This window comes from Acanthopagrus latus, chromosome 17 (genome assembly GCF_904848185.1).
Source record: "Acanthopagrus latus isolate v.2019 chromosome 17, fAcaLat1.1, whole genome shotgun sequence".
In the NCBI taxonomy this organism is placed as follows: domain Eukaryota; kingdom Metazoa; phylum Chordata; class Actinopteri; order Spariformes; family Sparidae; genus Acanthopagrus; species Acanthopagrus latus.
In genome coordinates, this window is record NC_051055.1 from 26,473,734 (window position 1) to 26,498,831 (window position 25,098).

General features: G+C 41.6%; 1 protein-coding gene across 9 annotated transcripts in view; it reads right to left on the minus strand.

Annotated features, from left to right (window-relative positions):
* syngap1b (synaptic Ras GTPase activating protein 1b) overlaps window positions 1-25,098 on the minus strand; it is a 158,481-nt gene that overhangs the window by 76,795 nt on the left and 56,588 nt on the right. For all 9 annotated transcript variants that reach the window (XM_037074032.1, XM_037074026.1, XM_037074027.1 and 6 more), the window contains one exon: window positions 21,563-21,668. In XM_037074032.1, coding sequence (XP_036929927.1) covers window positions 21,563-21,668 — 106 coding nt within the window. The remainder of the gene's footprint in view (window positions 1-21,562; window positions 21,669-25,098) is intronic.

A 25,098-nucleotide genomic window follows, 5' to 3' on the forward strand; every position in this document is an offset into this window, starting at 1 on the left:
CGATGCCAAGTCGCTGCTCAGGTACGTCCTTGTGGGAAGCAAACTCTCCAAGTCGTCGAGGAGAGAGCGTTCTCCTCGAAGGAAATGATGTACTCCTGCACTCTGACATGGACGGCCGGGGAGAAATCATCATTTCAGATTCAGAGCTGTGCAGTCTGGAGTAATGTGCTGCTTTCGCAGTAGAGCTGAACTATCCTTGATGAATCCTTGGCTTAAGTGTTATTCATCTTACTTTTTTCTTGAATTATACTGCGTTGCTAAGATATTAAGTCAGAGTTAATGGAGGGCACAAGGATGGATTTGGGCAAAAAGGAGAAAAACTTGATGACTTCAAACTCTTAGCCAAGCTGAGAATAACTCCAGAGATGAATTATTTCTTCAAAACATCATGTCAAGTCTGGAATTCCACGGGCGAACAGATGGCAAAATCAGGACCTGTGCATCCTAACTCACGTTACATCAACCACACAGCATTTTTTCAAAGTGCAAGGACACCGAGATCCGTATGAAGTTTGTTCCCTCCGAGCGAAGCTGCAAAGAAACGCTCATCACGAGGTGTGAAGTGCAAACAAAACATTCTCGGATTCGCTATTTCCTAAAAAGAGAGACACGCGCAGACACGCAGCTTCTGAGCACCGACATATGTTAAACCTGCACGACAACATGAACATATTGCCGGCTTTGTCACATCCACCTACACGCGTACATGTTACTGCAGAAAGAACCACTTGTAGGAATGCCGCGCTGCATGCACAGTGCAGGTCACAGATCGGGGGGGGGTTTGACTGACGCCACAGAAGACTGACGAAGCCAAGTGATGCATATGGAAAAAAAACTTTTTAATATCAAAACTGTCGCTTGCAGAAATGAGCACTGCACTAAACACACACAGCACCACATCTTACTCAAGGCTGAAGAAGACTGTGTGCATCAGCACAGAACAGCACAGAGCCTCGAGGTGACAACGAGACACAGAGCTGGTGTTGGCCTGACAACACCGCCCTCCTCTCTCTCCCTCTCTTACTTTCTGTCTCACGATCGTCACTCTCTAATTTCTCCTTTTCTTCTTCCACCAGCCCCTCCTTCCCTCCCTCCCTCCCTCCCTCTCTCTCTCTCTCTCTCTGCCCAAGCTGCATTGCACTGCTGTGAGAAGATATTCAATTAGAAAGGCCGTTGAGTACAAACTAGAAAGCCTAATGGTACAACACACACACACACACTTACACACAGATCACCAGGGAAAAGAGTGAAAGGAAGATGCAGACTAATATCACACACCAGTAAGTGCAAAGGGATGAGGAGATTGTGAGATATTCGTCATTGAGATACGATTGGATTAATGTGCGATGCTGTGCACAGATACAGTCTCGAGTCTACTCCACAGAGTTTTCTTAGTCTTAATTTATTGTTTTTACCGAACACAAAGAAACGCCACTTGCAAAAGGAGCTTCATTTCTCTCGCAGTAAATTCTTTGTGATGTGATAAATATATCTTTAAACCAATCAAAGGATAAACGCGAGCTTCACACTGTTGTTTGGTTTGAGATGAAGTCAAAAAACCCCCCCAAACATCTGTCTTCTTCTGATCTGGATTGCGAGCTCGAGATGGTATTCATTCCTCATTTTATTTACTGCAATCGTGCAGAGCCCGCTAACACTTTCTCTTTTAACGATACACGACTTTGTTTTTCCCCAACAATCTGAAGAAAATGAAAAAATGAAAGAGGGGCAGATCCACCTCCTGTGGTGCCGTCTCATCTTAACAAGCTGGCAGAGAGACGCGAGGCCGTGTTTACAGCTGGCACTAACATGCGAGTGGACAGCGTTAAGTACCGGTGTGAAGGGACCCAAGACGCATGAGGGTGCCAGCGTTCTCCAAGTGTACTCGCCGACCTGTTCAAACATTTTGCAAATCTGTTCTTTTATTTGCTTCAGTAAGCGACTCCACCCGTGATCGATTATCTAGTGGACGATCTGCCCTCGACTCTGCAGCTCCGGTTTAGTTATGTACATGTTCTTGCAGAGAGACACAGACAGACAGACAGACAGACAGACAGACAGACGCTCTCTGGTTTTACATCATGCAACCTCTCCTATCTAATGTAGAGCCTACTTATGCTGTTGTTTCGTAAAAAGCTTGTAAGTGGTGATTGCAACGTGTTTCTGTTCCGCGTTGGGTTTGATCGCTTCGATAGGGTTCGTAATTAACGACAAGCCTCCTCCACACGCGGCTCACCTGCTGATGCGAAAAACATAAATTGAAAAAAAAAAAAAAGAACAATCCAAAATGTCAGGAGCGTTTTTTTTTTTGTTGTTTTTTTTTGTGGAGCGAGTTTATAAAAGATACTGCTGACAACAGAAAGTCAACAGAGCGAAGGCATACAGGGAGAGAGGGGAAAAAAAAAGCGTGTGTGCATTAAGGAGAACAATTGAAAGTTTTACGGAGATTCAGAAAGAAGACTCTGAGTCTCACTGAGTCTGTTTGGATCACTGGCTCAGGTCCAGTTTAAACGCCACCCTGAAGAGTGGAGCCGAAAGAGTGAACGCGAACAGAAATCATGTGCGTGTTCATTTGCAGATAGAGTTGGGAATCCGAGATCCGTGAGCTGCGTGTGGAGACTTCTGTTAATGCCAGGTGTAAACAATATATAACACAACTTTCTTGGCGCAGCCTCCTTCAGCACCACACTGCATTTGTCTTCTTCGAAATTAAGCATTCGACTCCTCTGGCAGGTTGCCCTGCTACTGACCCGCGGCTGCTCCGCTCATTATGCAGAGTTAGGCAACTGACTACAGGGCAGCAGAAGCCAGGTGTTACCGAGCAGCCGCCTCCTTTTCTGATCTCTGATACTTTGGTAAAATACCTCACATGGATAGTTCAGTTCACAGAAGGACCGAGGTGATCAGTTTATAAAGGTGCTACCAGCAGCATTTTGTGCTTCCTAAAGAGATGCGACAGGCGATGAGCAACCTTTTTCTGACCTGGCATGATCACGATCCACGTGTAAGGAGTCTGATGAATACGTCGTGAATTCAAATTGCACAGTTGCAGCAAAGTTCAGACACATGAAAGTAATGCAAGACTGTTGAGATAAATGACGCTATTTTGGGGAGGGAATTCTCTCATGGTTATTTGCATTCTTTAAAATGCTTTCAGCCACACTGTGGGAGAAATATATATACAGCAGAAGAAGAGTTATGCTACACAGTTTGTATTCCAGTCTACCGGCCCTTCCAGAGTAGCACAAATGATATTCATGCATGTGTAGTCATACATGGCTAATCATCAGGGGAGAGAAGTAAACTTTCCTTTACTATGTCCAGCTGTTCATCTCCGTCCCCGCGAGGCTGCAAACATCTGTTTTGACACGGAATAATTCATTTGAGAAAGTGGATTTGCCTGCGGGGAACATGAAAAATTCTCGCTGAGCTAATACATGATACAGCTTTCTTAATTTCCCTCTCTCGCCTTTTTTTTTTCTTTTTCCATTCATAAATTATCACTTCCAAATTTACTACCACCGCAGGGCATGATTTGTGATGCGACTGATTAGTGTCTTACTCCGACAGTTTATAATATGGCTCGGTGTAAATGTGGAGTGAGCGTTAGAAACCGAACAAACAACAAAAGAGGGAGAAAAGAATTAACGAGTTAACACCAGTCACTTGTTTCACTCTTGTCAGGGAGTGTTGGATTTGTTTTCCAGTAACTTTGGCAAGTTCAGACTCACTGAACTCAAAATCACTTCAAAACAACTGACAAAAATTGAAAAATGAAAAAGATTTCCATGTAAACCACCAAATTTAACTTATTCAAAGTGGGAAACCATCACATGGGAATCTGGTGGAATCAACTCATCTTCTGGCATCAAATACAATGTTGATGTTTTACTGACATCCAGTTAATTCAACTGTTTTTTTAGTTTAGAAATAGAGATTTCTCTGCTGGTTTCATACCACTTCATAACCTTAAAAAAAAAACAAAACAGTGAGTTATGAGGAGTGACACGAATGTGCTGCTGAGCTCAACTCGGTAAATCAAGTTGACGCTCTCCATCAAGTGTGTAAACCCACCAAGACATCACTCATTAGTTTGTGGACGAACTGTCGTGAAGCACTCGAGTTGTCATCCTGGTTTTCTGGAGCCAAACGTAACTGAACTCGGACGAGAGGACGGAGCTGGAGAGGATTTCCTGACTGAGAAACATAGAGGTGACTTCTCAATCGCAAGGCAGCCACACCCTAAATCCTCCTCTGCTTTATTATCTATTTTACTCTAAATGGGACCCTGATGCGAACAACTAACAACAAACTGGCTTCGATTAGAATCACTCAGACCTAAAATCTTCGTCTACGACTCACACTGACTAAACTCTCACCAGATTTGTGTAAAAACTTATTTCTTTCTTCTCATGATAATGAACACTGAGCTCACCACGATTATGAGGAGTATCAAATTAATTTTCCACCTTATTACACTCATATTGAGAGCAGTCTTGCATGAAGCCTTTGTGCAAAAGTGGCAGCGTCATCTGTAAGGTCACTGTGTCAAACGAAGGACTCGAACAAATAAATCTTTATATATTATGATTGTTTTTTTTTTGTTTTGCTAGTTATCTTCCAGGTCACCATGGTGGAAAGGACGTCGTGTGGCTCAGCCTGCTGCTCAGTCGTCCTGGATCCACATTCTGCATTTCTATTTTATACAATCTGATATTCTGTCAATTTAATCTGTATACTGTGTGATTGTTTTGTACATGCAGCACCTATTGCATGTCTTTAGGTCCTGGGAGTGAGAGATCCCTCCTCTGTGGCTCTTCCTGAGGTTTTCTTCCTCTTTTTTTTTTATTCTAGGAAGTTTTTCCTTCCTGGAAAAGAGTTCTAATGACAGAGGATGTCATTCACTGTACAGATTGTGATTTTGGCTTTTTATAAATACAACTGATAAGATTTAAAAATGGAAAGAAAATCTTGTCTGTAGCCAATTACCTGTGTTTTCTTTAGTTTTCTAAACTAACCTCAGCTGTTTCAAAATCTGCTGACAGGATACGTGTGTGTGTGTGTGTGTGTGTGTGTGTGTGTGTGTGTGTGTGTGTGTCAGTGCTTTTACTTTGAATTCCAGTAACCTCCCCCGTCATTGTCTGTCTTCCGAACAACAGCATACTAAATTTAAAACCCTCCCTCGTCAGAATCCCTCGGTGAAGCTTTGAGCCGTGTAATTATTTCATCTACATCACTTTATTGCATTGTAATTAAAACAACAAAGTTTTCCTTAGTTGACAGACTGACAACAATTTTTAATGTCATTAAAAAAATAATTTAATTAATAACGTTGGACCTGCTGTTGAGAACAGGCTAATGTTTCAAACACTGATTAGATATGTTTTACTATATAGGTTGGAAATAATCGATGTTTACGATGTCTAATCATAACATTCAGATAATCATTCTTCCAAACTGATGAGCGTTTTGGAAGGTGACTTTAAAAATGGCACAGTTTATGTCACATTACGGTGCCATTAAAGTAACAAATGGGAAAAAGAGATGGCCATTAAGGACGAGAAACACTTAAACTTGGCAGGTAAGTGTTTATCCTCAAACTTCTGACTTGCTTGGCAGTAAAACAGACAGAATTAATACGTAAGGCTTCGTCTTTTACGCTGTGTCTCTCTGTCAAAGAGCTGGCACTGACGTCTCCATTCATGAAGCGGTATGTATCTGCTGTCATCCTGCAGCCCATCTCGTCCTTGACTTCTTTTTCCACTGCTTCCTGAAGTCTATTTTTACTCTTTTGTCAAGGCGGATGTATTGCAAACTCGCCAGCAGCTCTGTCAAGGTTGTAGCACCTCGGTTTTCTTGTGTCTCTCTACGTCTTCTTTATTGAACCGCCCCGGTGCTAATATTGCTGCCGTTAGCCAGCTTTTCATGATTCACACCTGGGTGGCTGATGCATTGCTGAGAGCTGGCAGGATGCTAAAGGTTAGGAAAGCGCTTTGGGCTTGTACATGGAGGGCTGTTGGTTTGTATGGAGCTCAGGAGAGGGCAGAGGACTGAAACACATGAATAAGTCACATTTTGAGTCTCCAGATCTTTTCAGCTCAAACTGTGTTCATGCTGGACCACATTGATCAACTGCAGACTTAAATAGAGATGTGCCGAAACATTTCTTTTTTTTCCTTTTTCATACCGATTCCAACACCTGAACTTTGTGTATGAGCTGATACCAGGCAATGCTACTATACCAGTGATACAGAATGTGCATGAGGTTACACAAGTTGCTTGCCATGTATGATAATTGGCAATTCCCATAAAGTACTGGACTGGTGCATAAACTTGTGTTCTCATCAATATATTTAATTTCAGGCAGTGGTGGAGGCTTTTTTCTGATACTGGCACTGGTATGTGAACAACACCAGACTTAAGTCAGGAACACACCAGCCCAAATGTTGGACATCTGAAACGTTTGGGGAGACTCGGACGAGTTCAGGAACAAATCTGCTGGGTGTGTTCAGCTGTGTTGGAAGCTTTTGGAACCACGCGGACGGTGTCTGGTCAGATTCAACTTGCAAAGTCTGAGAGTGCTGGCAGTCTGATTGGTTGTGTGCTAGCGAATCAGTGCGATGTGTGGGAGGGGCGGAAGTGACGATGGTCTGCACCCCGTTCCGTCATTTCCTGTTTTCATATTTTGGATTACTGGCACGAGACTAGCACCACCCGATGTTAAGGAGGCTTATTGCATGTTGCGCAAGCACAGAACGTCCACTCTGCTGTGTAGTTGGCAGTAGTCGAGGCGGTCTGTTTCAATGCTGAACGGGTCAGACGAGAAGCAACTGCGTGGTCAGATAAAGGCAGCTGGCTGTTGGTTTGAGTCCGGGCGGTGTGTTGGGGACCTTTAAAGCGATGTTTGGATGCAAACATGACATTTTTAGCGATGTTAGTGTTGTGGCTTGGTCACATAGTTGACTGATTTACCACTTTGTTCCTAACTAAAATATCTCAACAGCAACTGGATGGATTTATGTGAAATTGGTACAAATGGTACAAACATCTATGATGCCCAGAGGACAAATCTTGACTTGGGAGAGACTTTTCACATTTGAAACGTGTGGAATACCTCAACATCTGTTCAGCTCTCAGCTCCGTATCAAGAGGACAGTTAGATTGGACAGAATTAACTCTGCCGAGGAGGATATGTTAATAATGGTGCCAGGTTTTGTTCGTCTGTTGGTTGGTTGGATTGTCTGCAGGATTAAACAAAAACTAGTCAACAGATTTCAACAAAACTTGGATAGAGGATGGGTGTCAGCCTCGAAAAGACCCTTGTAAACTTTTGGTGCAGGTCTGGATAAAGGGACAGACCCAGGAATTTAACTCTCAACAGTGTGAGATACTGAGTTTCCCAACATTTTGGGGATATCTCGGAGAATAACGCATGGATGTTGACACATTCATGGGGCTGGAATCTATTTAGCTTGATTGAATTGAAGGGGACTGCTGGGCCTTTGGTGGAGTTATGCCACCTCAGTATTAGTTGTGTTTTTTCTTACCTGTTTATCAGCAGAGTTGATTCTCACAACTCATTCAATCACTGATCTTTTTGTTGAGCTGATAACTGTCGACGATCTGGCCAGTATCTAGCACTTCTCCCGTGTTATGAAAACATGCTCGCAGTTCTCTCCCTGTCTTTTTCTCCTCAATCAATATTTAAGGTCCATCAGAAGAAATCACTTTCTCTTGCACCTCGTTGCAATCCAGACATGCACGACGCATCAAAAACAGCCCAGCATCACATCTTGTTTAGCAGAACTCGATCAAAAGAAGCAACCCCTCATTTGCAGCTATAGTCCTGGTGAATACCTGCTTAACTTAAAAACTGTGAGGACACAACATTTTGCAACCCTTATCATAATTTGCAGCAGATTTAGTAAATGTTTGTTTTGCTCTCTAATCTCAGAGCACTAATTTAGGCTCTCATTATCACTCGTTTCATAATTTAGGACCAGCTAAGACCTTCACCTCATGTTGCAAAGATGTGCAACATGCGGTATTTGTTTGTTTGTGAATTGTTTGCAGTAGTAGTAGTAATTGGGCTAATGTTTTAAAAGAGAGAGATATCCTGACAAGAGACACCATTCAAAATGTTAATGTGCAACAGAAATGTCAATATGCAAAGTGGAGTGACATCCAGCATAAGTTGAAAGGCTCTACAATACTGCATGTACATATTTGAGACCTATTCACACACTTGTTATGCATTGCACTTAGATCTCTCACCTGTAATAACCTAGCGCTCGCTCGGTAGCTTCGTAAACTCTGGGCAAATTACAGAATCGTGAATGAGACGCACTCCCACCTGCAGCTACTGTTGAGATGAGCCTGAACATAACACTTCACCCCCAAAACTCTGCCTGAAGAGCTGTGAAGTGCCCAGTAGTAAAGGACTGTCTGTTCTGGGCATCTGCCAGGTGTGAATGTGTGCAGCTCAGAGTGAGGCGGGGTGTGACTGAGCACATGCACTCAGCCAAGACTGAAAAAGACGGAAAGTGCAGTGAGAAGACGACTGCCATCTTGTCTAGAGGTGATACTGGTGAGTGTTTGATGCTAACTAGTGTACGTCCTGGGGGAGTTTTAACGTAATAACCAGCTGTGTGAAGCGGTTTATTTCCCAAAGGAATATACGCCGATGTACCACATCTACATAATGCCACCTCAGGGGAACTTGACAAATGACTTGATGTAGTTTGATGTGGCATATGTGCAGGAATGATCGTACGTCTATCTGTGTCTGATTTGATGAAAGTCTACATCAACAACGTGCCTTCAAGGAGACATGACGGCATTAAGACTTGTTTTTTTTTTCTAAACGTCAAACAGAAACTGTCAGCAGACCAGAAAGTGAAACTGAAAACAAGAATTGGAAGACTACAGTGTTTGGTCCGCCTACAATGACACGTAAATTTCAAGGCTAACTCTGGTTTATCACAACCTGGATCTTATTTTAGCAGTTTTGGCCACCGAGTCTCTCAGTTGTGATAAAAACTGAACTCCAAAGTAACTGCTGAGAAACATCTCCACAACAGGTGCCACATGGCAAGAAACACGAGCTGTCAGGCCGATCAGACAAGTTGTGAATTAGCAGTTTTGCCAGTTTAGCATGATGTTTTTAATATCAACAGAAATGAAACAAGGGACATGGTTAATATCGCCAACTTTTACGGAGGAGCAATAGAAAGCATCCCTTCTGATTGAGATGCCTTCTTCAGACTCAGGACAGAAGGGCTCTGCAACAGGTGATTTAAATTCTTCAGGGCAAGTCTTTCCACAAGGCAGCCAATTTCTGGCAAACAAGACAAGGCCAATATCTGAAGCAGAGTGATTTTATGGGACAAAGAAACTGCATGTGTAGAATCACTGTTCAAATCTGATTTTTAAAAAAACACATAAAATGGGGCTTAAAATGCTCTGTGTGCCTTGACATGCACTTGAAAAAATATGATTTTAAAATCTAACGTTTGGATGTCCTCACCTTGCTTGGTATCTATGTGCATTAGCATGACATCCTTCTTCTCCATGCTTATTAAAAGTCCATCTTCAGCAGCACCATATTGGTTAAAACTGTTGGGAAACTCAACTGTGTGCTCACGTCAGAGCTAAGTGTACTGATCTGTTCTCTGTAATGAAACCTTGGTGTTTCTTAGTATCTTTAAATATTCATATCTAAATAACTAATCTAAATAAGTAACAACTAATCAAGCAAAGTTCATTTTTTGGGGGGGAAAAAAACACAGAGATTATTTATTAACTGTTCAACAATTAAAAGCTTGGCTAATCTGCTTTATCAGGAGTTCTTGGCTTGATCAGATTTAATCAATGGTGCTGGCAACTTTCTGTAGGCAAACAGTCCCACAGCATCTGTCAGCAGATTTTTTTTTCTAATTCAAATATTGCTACACATGCAATATTCAAATACTGTGATTTCACCTTTCCCCACATGAGCCCTGTCCACTGCGACCCAGTGAGACAAGTGCAGATGAAACAAAAATTACAGAAAATCCCTCATGTGAAATAACTAAAAATTGCTCCAAGTCTGGCAGGAACCCCAGAGACGATAATAAGAGAGCTGAGTGAGAAAATTGCTTTTCAGGGCGGTTAAGACATATTAAATGCACCTGTAAGACAGTGAAATGTGTCTGTACATATAAACTCAAGACCTGCCGTCCATTAACGGTGGCATTACGACCTCATCCTTGAGCTAATTTATAGGACTCGTCACTAACGACATTTTGAAAATTCCTGCACACAATATGTTAAAGGCGCTTGTCCAATTGCTGAAATCGTATTTGTCACCACATTTTCTTTCCTCTATGGCTGAGATCCTGCTGATGCATTTGTGTGTACTTTAAATTTATAGCGGAGACAGCTGCTGCCAGAAAATATGGGGAAATGGAAGGAGTGCCAGTGCACTGTAGGGGAACACAACAGCAGAGAGGGGGGAAAGAAACACAGCTACAAATCTATAAGTGACTGCTGCATTACTGAGCGGCTGCAGTAAATATTTCTGTTGGCATTTTCTGACGAGCTGATCTGTGGGCTGCTGAGCTCGGAGGAGGGTCATTTTCAGATACATATTAGTATTACTGCAATCAAGATCTGTCATTCCCCACCTCTTTGTCTGAAGCTCTCCAACACCCCGAGAGTGTTAATCAACACGACTGATGATGTGAACGTGGACTCTGGATACTGTTACGAAACTTTCTTTTTTAAAAGATATAGGGATCCTGGATGTTTGCTTAAGTTCTCATCCATTCTGCTTTCACTGAAGCCCCTTTCCCCACAGGTTCCAGATGGGAATGTTGCGTCTTTATTCCCACTGCAATGCACTTTATCCTGGAATTAGCAGGCGTAACGTCCTTAGACTACAGCTGAAACAAAATGCTGCCGCCAGGCTTTTAACACGTACAAAGAGAAGCAACAGCTTCACATCAGTGCTTGTTGTCCTTCACTTGTAACCTGAGAGGTTTAGAATTGATTTAAAGAATTTACTGCTTGTTTTTTAAGCCTTGAAGTGTCTAGCTCATGCCTATATCTGTGATTTGCTAACGCCTTATGGGGTTAGGGTTCAGGATCTCAGGCAGGTAAACTCAGACGCTTCCTCTTAATCTCTCCTGAAGATTCACTTTTATTGTGTGTTTTTTCCTGAATTTATGCTATTTATTGTTTTTCTTATTTTTCAAATCTGTTCATATCTTAGCATCTGTGTTTTATTGGTTACTAACACTAACTTCATGCATATCAAATAGTCAAAAACAAGTGCTGAGGTGGAGAAACAGCCTATAAAATGAACAAAATGCATAAAGAAACGAAAACTTGGACGATTTCCAAGTTTAGGGCTTTAAAAACTGATAATAAGTATATACTGCTAGATTTGAAATCTCACTGGCTGTGATGCATTAATCATCTGGAGGCTGGAATATCATTGGCTCAGGAGAGAAAGAAGAGGGAGTTGGTCAGTTGAATACATGATTGTTCACTGGCTGTTGTAGGCTCTAGGGTGGACATAGAAGCTCAAATGATGCTTCTTTTTTTGCTTGTTCCTCCTGTTTGTTGATGCAGTTTTATTCTGAAATGGTTTGCATGAATAGAATCATGAGAATCTAAGCTTTCTAACGATTTAAGGCCTGATTATACACTTAAACATAGCTCATTTGTTTAGCTGAGTTGTTCTGTGTGTATTGTTTGGTGAACTAGCCTGACCCTAGCAGGAGGGCCGTCAGAACAGGGAAGAAAATAGATAAGGTTTATTATCATCATAACTATAATTCCTCCTCGGTGTTCTGTGTAAAATATACTAACACAGAATTGGGAGATATTGTTGCTTTCCTGCAGTGGAGGAAGTAAAAGAGCTGACAAAACAGCAGTATTGCAGGATCTGGGGTTTGACATGAATTGGATGTTGTTGTTTTTTTCCGTTCTATCCATAACTTTTATTTATTACTTTCTGCAGTAAGGTGGTGTAAAGGTGTTATGACTGACTCAGGTCGTTCCTGTGCAGTCAGCCAATCATAGCTGGTAGTTTATAGGGACAAGAAATATACTTTTTTTTTTTTTTTGCTTTACAATCTTTCATGCTTCTTGGCAACTGCAATTTTAGCCCCTCCATGACACGGACCCCTGGTGGGGAATCACTGATGTAGATCATCATCATTCCGCTGATTGTTGAGCTTTAAGATCAGAGATATATCATGAGGATCAATGAGTCTTGCGATAAAACTGTCACCATCTCTCGGCGCTAAAGCAATTAAGACACACTCTGGAATATTTATAGAAACCTAATGATAGATATACGTAGCCTACTATAGAGGATACCATATAGATGTATGGATACTTGTGTGCAGCATAAACATATCAAACACTTGGAGAAGACAGGCTGACTGGTCTGAAATCATCTGTTTCAAACACCTTGCCGAGAAGAAGCGTTTGGTGTGTGAACCTTTCACAGAGGTTTTAAATCCTCTCATCGTTACACGGCAGATAGAAGCAGTCCCCATGGACGAGAGAGCTGTGTGTGTGTGTGTGTAAGCTGACTACCACACCTGAAGCTGACTAAGAGCTGTGGTGCTGGAGAGCCGAAGACCCTCGTGTGTGCTGAGCTGGTGGCCAGCTGTCACTCAAACCGAGGCCGGTCTTGCTTTGCTTTCTCTCGCTATTTTTCCACTTTGTGCATGTTGTTAAGGTATGATAATATAGCTGTCCGTTATATCACACCAGCCCACGGGGTATATCACTCAGAGAGACATTTCATGTTATATAATCATCCCATTTACATATCACTTTGCATAAAAGTCTTAATGCATGGTGTTGTTAAGACTGCCCCGCCGTATTATCTCAAAATGCCAGCTGTGAGCAAACACGTTCGGGAAAGAAGTGAAGGAGATCTGATTGTCAGCCAGGTGGTGAGAGGGTTCACTCTGAAATGTCAGTCTTTCTTTTTTAGCTGTTCTCTAACAAACTTGATATCGCTCCATCTGACGGACTGTAACCACCCACCCAAACACCGGAGGAGGCCTGGTATCTCGGTTCGCCCGACTCGCTCGTCTCAACTCAGAAAGACCTTGAATGCTGGAATGTAAAGCTCTGCCCTCGCAATCTCACTGCAACTGCTTTCAATTCTGAGTTTTTTAGGCTGTGATGCTCCGGTGTATGAAGTTGTTTTGTAACATTTTTCACAACATCAAAAAAATACATCTGCAGTGAAGCCTTGATGGGCTTTTTTTCCACCTGAATAGACTACAACTTCCACTCCTGTTTACATTTGGTTATTAAGGTACTCCAAAATGTGTGTTTAGTCAACATCAGCTGACCTGAATGTCGTGCATACAGTGGGGGAAAAAAAAGGAATAATGCCGTGTTCATACTATCAGCTTGTACCCCTGATTATCCACTCGCCGACAGGTGTTGGAGATCTCCAAGAAAAGTTCCCTGATCTGAGGCAAAACCTGCCATGTTCATGTTTGTTTACATGCCAGATCGCCATGTATGAACTGTTACTCAAAACCACAAATGCTAACCTGATGATTGTGGTGCAGATAATCTTTAAAGACAATCAAAGTCCTTGGTGGCAACACATCCAGCTTGTTGAGATATTTGAATCTGGACCAAAGTGTTTGACTGACCCACGTACCGAAGCACTTTTCAAGACTGATCAGTGTGGTCTAATCTTATCAAACACGCTACTGAAGATGCTATTTACAAGTCCCAGCAAGACCAAACAGCAAGTTTCTGCTGGGATTTCAGGATAGGATGTCTGTGGTAGTATGCATCTGATCATTTTATATTCGGCGGACCATGTTATCAAAATAAAACCCTCGGGCAGTTCTTGAATCTCATGAAATTTACTGTCCCTGTAATCCAAACTGCACAACACAAATATATTCAAATGTCATTTTTTTTTCATACTGCTATCTGATGACTCATTTTCACTTACCCTGGTTAAGTGTTTCCGATTTGGGGGTAAATTCCAACATCTTTCCAAGAACAAACTCTCTACGCTCTCCAGTATGATAATGACTCACTGTTTGCATGAGCTAAAATATGCAACTCAGGGAAATATTCAATACATATAAAGCAGTTTGGCAAAGAGAGCACGACTCTGACAGACCGTCTATTGATCCAACCCAGTGGACATGCGGCTTCATAAAGTGGCGCACTCATTTTCGGGAGGGGGGGCGGCCCCCTCTGTGTCCGTGTCCATCAAACGGCGAGCACAAACACTGTAGCAGACCATTTGTATTCATTCGCCGTTCCAAAGGCAAGACAGCCAGATGATTCAGCAAATCTCTCTGAACACAAGCCCTGACTTTTCAGGGGCGGATTTTCCCCCCTTTTCCCAGAGACTGACTCACACGGTTTATAAACTGTCACCCTGCACAATAACACTGCTACTCCGGCTCACACTGACGCAAAACGCTCCCATTGTCACGAGACGCTAAATGAACTCTTATCACCAGCCTTCGAAACACTGAAGCAGCTAATTATGCTGCTCTATATCACATTGCCATAGACACGGAATTCATTTTTTAATCCGGCTTTTCTTTACGTTAGCAGTTCAACGTGTGAAAGGCACTCTATACTCTTTCAGAATGTGCCTTTGTGAGTTTTTTCTGGAACTATTTAATCAATCATATTTTTTTTTTTTAGATTGGTTAAAACCAGAGTAAAAAATAGATGCACTTAAGCCTCGACAGCCTGCCAGCTCTTGCCGATGCCCTTAAAACCCACAGCATTTGGTTCAGGTTGGCAGGTCTTTCTAGTATTGATGGAACGAGAACTTTGCAGGTCACTGGTTGGGTAATTTCACTGCGCATTAAGGTCACAGATTTAGAAGGTCAACTGCAGCGAAGCACTCAAAATCAAAAGTTGAGTCCACATGTAGAAACAGAAATTGTTAAGCAAGTGAACTCATAACGTAGAAATATGGCTTCTGTCAGGTTAGCACTGGGATGCAGGATCAGTGGCATTTTGAATCTCATGCATGATTTGATATTTCATTGATTTAATTCTGTAGGTAGCACGACTTCCGGCTATTTTTTCCATTAAGTAATACCAACATGGAAGCTCGTATGAAGATAAACACATCCCTTTAAAGCGAAACTCCAGCAAAACTCGGAGGTACAAACTATTTACCATTTGTAGGCTGCGAGTTTGTTAAAATTTCCTCTTTCGATAAAGTCTGGAAAACCCAAGTTCACAGAGATCAAAACATCCACAGATCCAGCTGTAACAAATTCTTAAACCAGCAAAAATGCTTTTAGCTGCTGGCGATCCATCCATCTGAAAAATAAAGCAAAATAACTCTGCTTTTGTGGTGTGTTATTTGTGTATTTTTAAGTCTATTTTCCCAAATCAGAGACCAGATGTGGGATGAAAGTCAAGCAAAGGCTGCAATCTCTTCACAATTTAATAATAGTGTGTTCACATTCGGTGGTCGGACTTGAGCTGAAAACATAAAATCTAGACTTTTCCTTGAAGAATACAGCATCATTAAAACATGCAGATTTTGTCTCAAACATTTAAGCAAGAACAGACGAAGGCTTGCAAGGCTGACACTGGTGTAAAAATTCACAAAACACTGCTCATCCCATACAGCCACAGACTGTCAGTAGACTTCAACTACGTAAGAGCACAGGCATCCGGTTTCATAATCAGTTTTTCGGGGCAGACAAGCTTGCAAACTAGTTCAGACGCTCCTGGCGTTTGTGCTTCTTGACATCAGTGTGATATCTATAGATGGATGAACGTCTTGTTAGCGGAGATGATGCCTCGCCAATGAGTTAAAAACAATGAGCTTGAATGAGTGAGTACAGTCTTTTATCCTTCGTTCCCACTCGCAGAAGGGATAGATTTAGTAGTAAAGACAGTCCTATAGACTACAAGCGGCGTTCATTTACCATAGTGGACATATTCACCACCGACGCCACTGACTGATGGAAGGAGAGCGGGGGAGATTACTTTTAAACATTTGGGATTCAAAAGTTGATTGATCCTCGCTAACATTAATCAACCTGACTGCAGCAGCCATGCAGGGAGACGAGCTCTATTATGGGAACTGAGGGAAAATTTACTTTACTTTATGAATGTGGTATTACAGAGAGGAGAGGAGGAAAATATGAGATGTTCAGCGATGGACCTGAATTCACATATGAAGACATGCACACCCCCTGAGTATATTAAGCCATTTATTCTCTAGCTTTTAAACAATCACTACGCTACTGAACAATCCTTACTTTCTGACTTTATATCGGAAGTTTTAGCAACCTTGAGTAAACGTCTATGGGTTTAAACATCACTGGAAACATTTAAGATAATGTAGATACACACTCAACAAAATATCTAACAAAGGTCTAGTTGTTTTTAAGATATTCTAAAGCAGAATTCTGACATATTACATTGTTATCTTTACCTGATATAGCGCCTCGATCCATGTCTACGTCTATTCTGGGAATCAGAAGATTCAGACTGGTGGCAATGTTTTTTGTTGTTTTTTTTTACTTGTGAACTTTCTCCATGTTTGAAGTGCAAATTTTATGTTTGCTTTAAAAATAAAGAGAGAAAAGTTTCCCTTTCTAAACACAGACATTGCAGAGAAATCTTCTATGTCTTTTTTGTTTTAGGTCTTGCTGAGATGAGACCGCAATGACTCATTATGTTTGTCTCAGCGCTAACAACAGTCTACGTCTAACACCTCTGTTTCTTATGCGATTTGTCTCCTCCGTCTTTTAATTCATCGTGTCAGTGTGTTTTATCCTCCTCTTTTTAGGAGGGAACATGTAGCCTGTGGGTTGAGTGGGTGGGGTGAGCGGAGTGGGATGGTGTCAGAGAGGGAAACGAGGGTAAAGGCCGTGTAGTGAGGCAGAACAGAAAGTGCAGAATGGGGAGTGTGACAGCAGAGGGTTAGAAGTAGGCTGGAAATCTAATGTGATTTATTATTTATATCTATATAGTGAAAAGAATATATGAGCAGACACGGAGAAAAAAAGGTGCGGTATGACAAGAATGCAGCATCCGAGCTGAAACACACTGTAAAAACATTGTATGAAGGTCACGCATTATAAAGGGCGCCGGAAAAATCAGCTCAGCTGAGCTCGCTTTATCACAATAGTCTGCTAAGCTGAGATAGCTAAAGGAATAAGTGAGATCTACAAGGACAAACTGAGGGAGAAGTCACCGTATGTTTAAACTGCTGTTGCTGAAAAACTATTCAGCCGAAGTTAACAACCAATCAGCTTCTGAGAGCTGCGATTTTTTTTCTCAACCCCCCCGCGGCTAAGTCATTCAGATAATAAGGTTTCTCTCAATAACAAGAGAGCAGACTGAGATGAAGTCAATTTACAATCTGAACACAAAACATTAAAGGCCAAATTCATTAATGGGGATTATCACATCGCGTTCCGGAGAGGTTAATGAGGGAGAGAGAGGGAGAGTGTGAATGTTTTTGTCATTTCTGTTTGCCCACAACAATATATATTAAAAGTACGGAGGACAGTTCAACTTAAAATGTTATGGAAATTAGCTGGAAAAAAAAAACCCTCCTCAATCAACCCTGTCTCCTAGGAATTTGTAAATTACCAAAGCGTTTTTCATAATTACATTGGGATGACAAACATAATCTCTGCCTGGATTATGTTCAAAGACAACGTTTCTTTGAGGGAATTAAACTCTACATTTAAGAACAAAGTGCAGGACTGCAACAACAGAATCCAGAATTCACCACCAGACTCCCGTGTGTGGATATATTCAGGCAAAAAAAAAGCATTTTGGTAAAAGTCAGGGGGAGATCGTGATTTCAGTTTAATGTTAACAAGAGTGAAAAGTGAAATAGAAGCGTTTCAAATCTGCATTCTTTCTAATGGCCAGCAGGGGGCGACTCAAAGTCTGATTGCATGTAAGCTTATGAGAAAATGACCCTTCTTCTCGCTTGATTTATTACCTCAATTAACAGATATCTAAGGAGTTTAATCACTGCTGAACTCTTCCTTAATACAGCATGATGTTCCTTTTTTCCTGTTCATTTAGAGCTAAAATAGACAAATAAGCAGGGATCTGCTTTAAAGTGTGGCTACACTGACAAGATGCTTCCACAGCGTGTCCTCAGGTTCAGGGTCAGATCCAATCAGGACATCTGCACCAGCTCCACGCTCTCGTCCAAATAAGGTCACTTTTGGCTCCAGAACACCAAGGTGACGTTCGATGTGACACCAAACTCGAGGCTACGAAACATCAGCCTACACAATCTACAAGATCGACTCTATTTTGGCTAAATGTGCATTTAGTATCAACATTTTTGCAACTTGCCAAGTACTTTCTCATTATGTTAATGGGAAAAACATTATATGGACCTCAGACAGTGTTTGCTGTTGTAAATAGGTTTGATATAAATATAGTTTCTAGGAGACAGAGCTGCCGCAACCCACATTTGGCTGCCCTGATCTTTACATTGTAATCGTACAATAACTGCCATTTCTTTAATAACCATATTTGAGGCATCTTTTCATACATTCAACCGATTCATCACGATGAGAACAATATGAAACTTGCTCAGTCTCAAAAACACAGTATTGTTTAGGCTCCAATTTACATGCAATCAATTTATTTGCATATTTCAGCTGTAGCACTATTAAAAAACTTCATGTAACATCTAATTTTGATGAGTCATAAGTGCAATAATCCTATACAACTATTACTGGAGTCCTCTCCTTACAGAACTAACTCTTCAAAGTTTGCAACCGAACATGAAACAAACTCCAAAAGCCATTTTCCCCTGTCACAAGCATGAATTGTTAATTAAGCCTCATTTTTGCATAAAATGCTTATGCTGCACTGTAATTATCGGGCAAAATTAATGTCTTCATTATACGTTAATTACCTCCTAAACTTTAAATGTTTTCTGGAACATTAAAGGTACACGCAAGCGCATGACAACGGAAAGTGATACGCGTGGCTTGACGTGTCGGCGACAGAAGATTGAAATAAAACCCACTGAGGCTTTATGTGTTAGACTAATCACAGAACGACTGCAGAGCCCAATATCTTCCATCTCAGTGTGTCACTACAGCAGGCATCCAGCTGGGATTGTTGTCAAATGTCTCCATTCATCAATATCTGCTGAAAAATGTAGGCTTTTACCCCACTGATGAATAATGAATCAAGATTGACGTATTAGTGTTGGACGCGTGTTTGGCAGCTGCGGCATCTGCAGTCCAATCTCCTCTCAGCATGGGGAAATATTGTTAATAATAAAAGCTTGGATTTATTAAGGACAGCGAGGTCATGTCTTTCAATTTTGTGAAAGACGCAATTCATTCGTCATTTTGGAAAGGAAAGAATGGTCCTAAATATTTACAAAATGTGCTCAATGTTAGCCAGGTGCAGAGGAATATAAACACCATGAATGCATTCTGCTCAAATAAAGGCAGATAAAGCAGCCTGAGACTGAAGCTCATATACATCATGGCTCCCACACTAATTGCAAACACCGACATTCACAATATTAAGGGTTTATTTCGATAGAAGGCCACCCATGATGGTGATCTGAAGGTTATTATAATCGAATAAATCTAAACTAAAATCTGAAACGAGGTGTGAAAAAACCTTTCAGTGAGCTGAAAGAACTAAGTGTTAATTAGTGTTCTCAAGAGGTGCTGATAGAAACATTAGAGGTTCTGGAAAGATGAAAAAAAAAAAAAAGTACTTTCAATCTCCTCATCAAAACCTTTGCAATGACACAAATAAGCATATTTATCAAAATACTGAACAGTTGCATCAAATTTCAGGTGTAATCTCCACTGAGCCCAGACTGCACACACACCATGAGGGTTATTGGCTTCATTAATTATTTACTTCTCTCAGAACGTTTGTTTTTTTTTCCCAGGGTCACCCGGACTAGAACAGATACTAATATATACGCAGGCGGCTGTAGCTCAAGAAGTAGACCAGGGCGTCTAGTAATCGGAAGGTCACTGGTTCGAATCCCCTGCTGCACGTCAAAGCGTACTTGAGCAAGATCGTGAACCCCAAATTGGCACCTCGGTGTCTGAAGGTTGTGAAGCGCTTTGAGTGTTCAGTAGACTGGAAAAGCACTAAGAGAAATGCAAGTCCATTTAAAGCAAAAAACTGCCCGGTACGACCACAGTGTGATCCGTTTGCACCATTCCACTTTTACAATGAAGAGATGATATAATATATTTCAACAGAGTGACTCAGAGAAACAGTCTTGGTTCCCACTTATTCACACCAAATTAATATCACCACTGGACCTGTATCAGTTCAGTGTGTATGTCAGGGGTTTTATTAAATAGGTCATGTTGCTCCCTGTGGACTTCATCTCTCATTGTGGCCGTACGACAACCTCCATTTGCTTTTTTGTTGATCTGATAATTGCTATTAGCCCGGGGCCCATTAATCTCTTTCGGCTCTTTGGTCGTAGTCACCACAGATGGTCCGTAATGGTGTCATTGCTTTATGGCCTGGAGCGGGGAGTACCGAACATATGTGAATGGGTTTACAATACGCTTACACATGGGCGATAGGACCTGGCATTGCTGTGTCAGCATATGTCAAAGCAAGGCGGGACCACGTCAACTGATGTGTCAGTTCTTGACTGCTTCGAGGTCAGAGAGCCACTCGTGAAAACAGAGGGAAAATATTTATCCAGATGAATCAGCACAACTGTTGAGGTGGCAGCAACGGCAGAATCATAGACGGAGGACGTCGCAAGGGAGGCCCTTAAAATAGCGGAGTGAGGCGGAGAGGTGGAGGGTGAAGGGAGAGGGAGAAACTGAGCGGGACATTTGTAGAGAGCCCAGAGAGACTGAGTCAGGCAAAAACAAACAGAGGCCTGCTATCAGCGGGTCAGTCTCACAGTATCCAGGGGGAGCTTCAGAGGGCAATACAGCAAAATAAAAAGCAGAGAGGGGGAAGAAAATGCAGAGTAAGAAAAGTTTTTAAAGCACAAATAAAGAAGGCGACTGCAAAAATAAAACTTGAGGGATGAAAGAAAAAATAAAGAGACAGAGAGACTGAAAGATATGCATATAATTATCAAGGTATCATTAAAGGAATTTCATTTCAAAGCGAGATAAATGATAAATCAGCCGTCCTGACAGAAAGAATAGCTAGAGAGGAAAACAGCTGCCTTAAGCTCCGATCAGATGGGATGCTTTTATCTCCACTCAGATGCAGAGTGCTGCTGTGAGCGTTGCTGGCAACAGAGAAAGAGTAATGGCTCAATGGATGCAAAGAGCTTTACATCACTTTGTTGCTATGCAACAACCCTATTATTGTAAGCACGCTAACCTAAAGTAACACAGGTGATGATGTTTTTCGAGAATCAAAATGGACAGGAAGAGAGAGGAGTTGAACAAAGTCGAGACATCAAAAATAGCTCAGTGAGGTGTTTGATGACATTTGATTACACTTGTAAAAGGTGGGAATGTAAAATAACTGTTGGTCGGCCCTTGATTAGAATGTTCTAGAATGAAAGCTGCTTTAACGTTTGTCTGCTCACCCATCTCGGGATGGTGCCGTCCCTCAACAGGAACGCTGACTGTCCTCCGCAGCAGCTTGTTCCTGTGAGACTCTGAGCGCCGCTCGCGCATCAGCAAAGGGTGTACCTGCACAGAGAGAGAGAGAGAGAGAGAGAGCACAAGGTTAGCACACAAACACACTCCTGATGTGCTCTGTGAACACACAAGTGTGACTGCGCCCTCTTTGTCCTTCTCTTTCATGCATTGAAAGAACCACTGTGTTCACATTGCCTTATAAATAACTGCAGCACTGTTGGTCTAATAGTTGTAGGAAAAAAAAAGCTTTAGTCAGATCATCAAACTTGTTTTTTTGGAAAGTGCAATGATTAAAAATGGCTGATAACAAACAAACAGTGTTTAATAGGTGCCGGTGAGGTTCCCCAAAATCATGAATGAACTGATAAACCTCTAATTAAAGCAACGGCAAACAACAACCAAGCCCATTTAATTCATCCAAGGAAATATATCTGAGGTTAATATGAGGTCAGATGCAACCCGCAGGCAACCAGTTACATCACGCTCTTTAAAGACTTAACACATCATTCAGCAAAACTGATAGCAAGAAAGGCGGATAAAAGAAACAGCAAGAACTCAAAAACTTCTAAGATACCATCCTTCACAGCAGTTTATTGTATAACTGAAAACCGAAAACAAAAAGGGAAAAAGGAAAAAAGGGGGGAAAAAAATGTATATAGAAAAATTAAACCACACTTCACAGCTCCGGCACAGTCGGCCCCACAGTCCCCGAATTCATAAAAGTGAGACTTGAGGGAAAATAAATGGGAGAATGTGCCACACTAATCAGAGGCACTGCTCCTTTTGAAACATCACAGTTACACTCAGAAAATACAGCGAATACTGTAAAGTACAGACCTATAAATCTTGACTTGAACACTAAAGCTGGTACTTTGTTGGCACTGCGCCCCAGAACACCAAGAAATGCACACAGAAATGAAAAGTCACTGCTGAAGTTCATGATGAGTTTTCTTTCAAAGTAACACACTGTGTTGCAGTGACGGGTGAAAGCTGGGCTGCTGTGTTAGACTGCAGTAGTCTTATCTAGGTGGACCAAATACACTGGTGACTAACAATTCATTCATCTGACGAGTTGTTTGAGCTATAAAATGTTAAGATGACGTCCTCAAACGACTTGTTTTGTCCACAGCCTTAAGATGTTCAGTTTACTGTCACAGAAAACACAAAAAAAAACTACATTCAAGAAGCTGAAATGTTGCCATTTTTTCTGAAACATTACTCATACTGATGAACTGATCACCAAAACAATTAGCTGCTAATTCAATAGTTGAAAACTAATCGATGAAATGTTGAAGCGTTTCAGACTCTTTTAGCTGATTGGATTTCTTTTTTCAACCCATTTTCAGAGACGTCGTTCTGAATGAATACATATTTTTTTAAATGTGCACATTAGATGAGTCCCATCATGACGTCTATTAGTGTAGAAGTATGAGAAGTATAGGAAATGGCCTCAATATGGGCGCTGGATATAATGGACTGGAGATGAATGGGGCTGAGGAGAGGTGCAACGATTTTGCACTGAAACAACAGCAAAGAGGGAGAAAGAACGACATGATTGGTTGATATAATCGTGCCAAAATCTGGTTGGTATGGCTGCAGCAGTAAACGGCCACAGCCAGCTGATTAAAAAGTGGGGAAAGAGTGAGAAAGAGAGAGGTGTGAGTGAATGAACGTTAAGATAGTCTTCCCGACTGAACTTAGGCTGAACTTCATGTCTCTGCAGCAGCAGGAAGCTGTTTTTAGCAAAAAAAAAAAAAAAAAAAAAGCCCATATGAACCTTCAGTAACCCACCCAGTGATTATGAGATCCGAATATTTTTCTCAGGAGTTGGTGGAGACAAGGCAGAGCTGAAAGGAGAGTTAATTTTGGACCTGACTTAAAATCCATGTAAATGTTGCTCCATGTCTGCTTGATGTGTAAATTGCCAATTTGGTGTAAATAAATCGACCACGCCGAGAACAAACACTCGCCATCGCCACTCTATCAGGTACAACCACACAGTCTAATGCCTGGTTCTTCAAATATTGATAATAATTTGAATGTTTTTTAGTTTAATTTATTTTTTTATTAAAATGCGTCCAAAAATACACATTAACATAAATCCAAAATCATTATTGGCACAGACTGTCTTGCCCTTGACTCCCAGTGCAATCAAGTCAGCAAACTAAGCTAACCACACGCTAAATCATTGTGTGGCACCTGTTCATATACTTTAAACACCTCACAGTCTCAGTTTAATATGCAACAGAATAAATGTAGTAGAGAGTCTCTGCTTTATCTCTCTATCAGCTCAGGGGTTCCTGGCCTGAATAATGTCTCATATAACAGCTCTGTTGTACATTCTGCCGTCCCAAAGCTTAAAACAGCCACTTTTTCATTAAAACTTTCACAAAGGTGTTAATTTAACTACATATATATGTGTTACTGGGGTCATAGTTGATGGTGGCGCTGCACTGGGATGCATAATATTGAAATATGCGCTTATTATACTTCACTGTCATGTGTGTAGATAGGGTGGCCGAACCACTGTAAATCCCCCTGACCCTACAACCTCAATGATACATATATAATTAAACAAATCTCTCTCTTACTGTGCCAGTCAGAACTCCACATTATTATCTTTGAAAAGGTAGAATTTATGGCTGAGACGCTGTGTTGGATTGCATGATATTTTACAGGTTTTTCAGCTTGTTGTGGTTGTTGGGGGAGAAATATGATTCTCCCAGGACATTACGTCTCCAGAATATAGGAGGTCTGGATATTGATAGTGACGATACCCAAAGCTACTGTAGATATCTACCGAAACCTTGTAAGGAGACCTTCGATATATCTGTGTTTACAGACTCTGTCTTCTGGCCAAAGCGGAGAGATTCTGCAGCATTCTCCTCACTATGTTATTAAACAAATGACCATGTATGAAAGCGCTGCCTCCTGAAGCTGTAAGATATAATTTGGACACTTGTGAAAGACTCGTTAGGACTGTCATGGCAGCACTTGGCGAGATGATGTCTTGTTTTATAAACCATCTCAACATGAGCCATCAGTTTCTCTGGGTCTCCTTCATCTCTCCTGAACAGTGGCGTTCTTCTGCAGCCAAGTGGCCAAAACGAAATCCATGATTGGAGCTTTAAATGCCAAAAAAAAATGTCTTTAATATGATCGTTTCAAACACCTATATACCCTCAGTGAAGTCCTTTGAACTGCAGCCACTGTCCTCCATGTACCCTTACTGACAAGTCGAGCAGTCTGTAGAAAAGACAGCAGCCCTTTTCCGTGCTCTGCCACAAGACCGCTGTGCTTTTTTAGTGTGTCCTAGTGAGACCGGCGTCAAACAGAAATGCAACATCGGGACATAAAAGAGCTGGTGTGAACACAGAGAGACAGTGTCAGGAGGTGGGACTAACTGCAGAGCAGTGCAGGATAGTGCAGCCTGGGGGGCTCTGGGGCGAAGCCAGCGACAGTGAAGGACACCAGCAGGTCA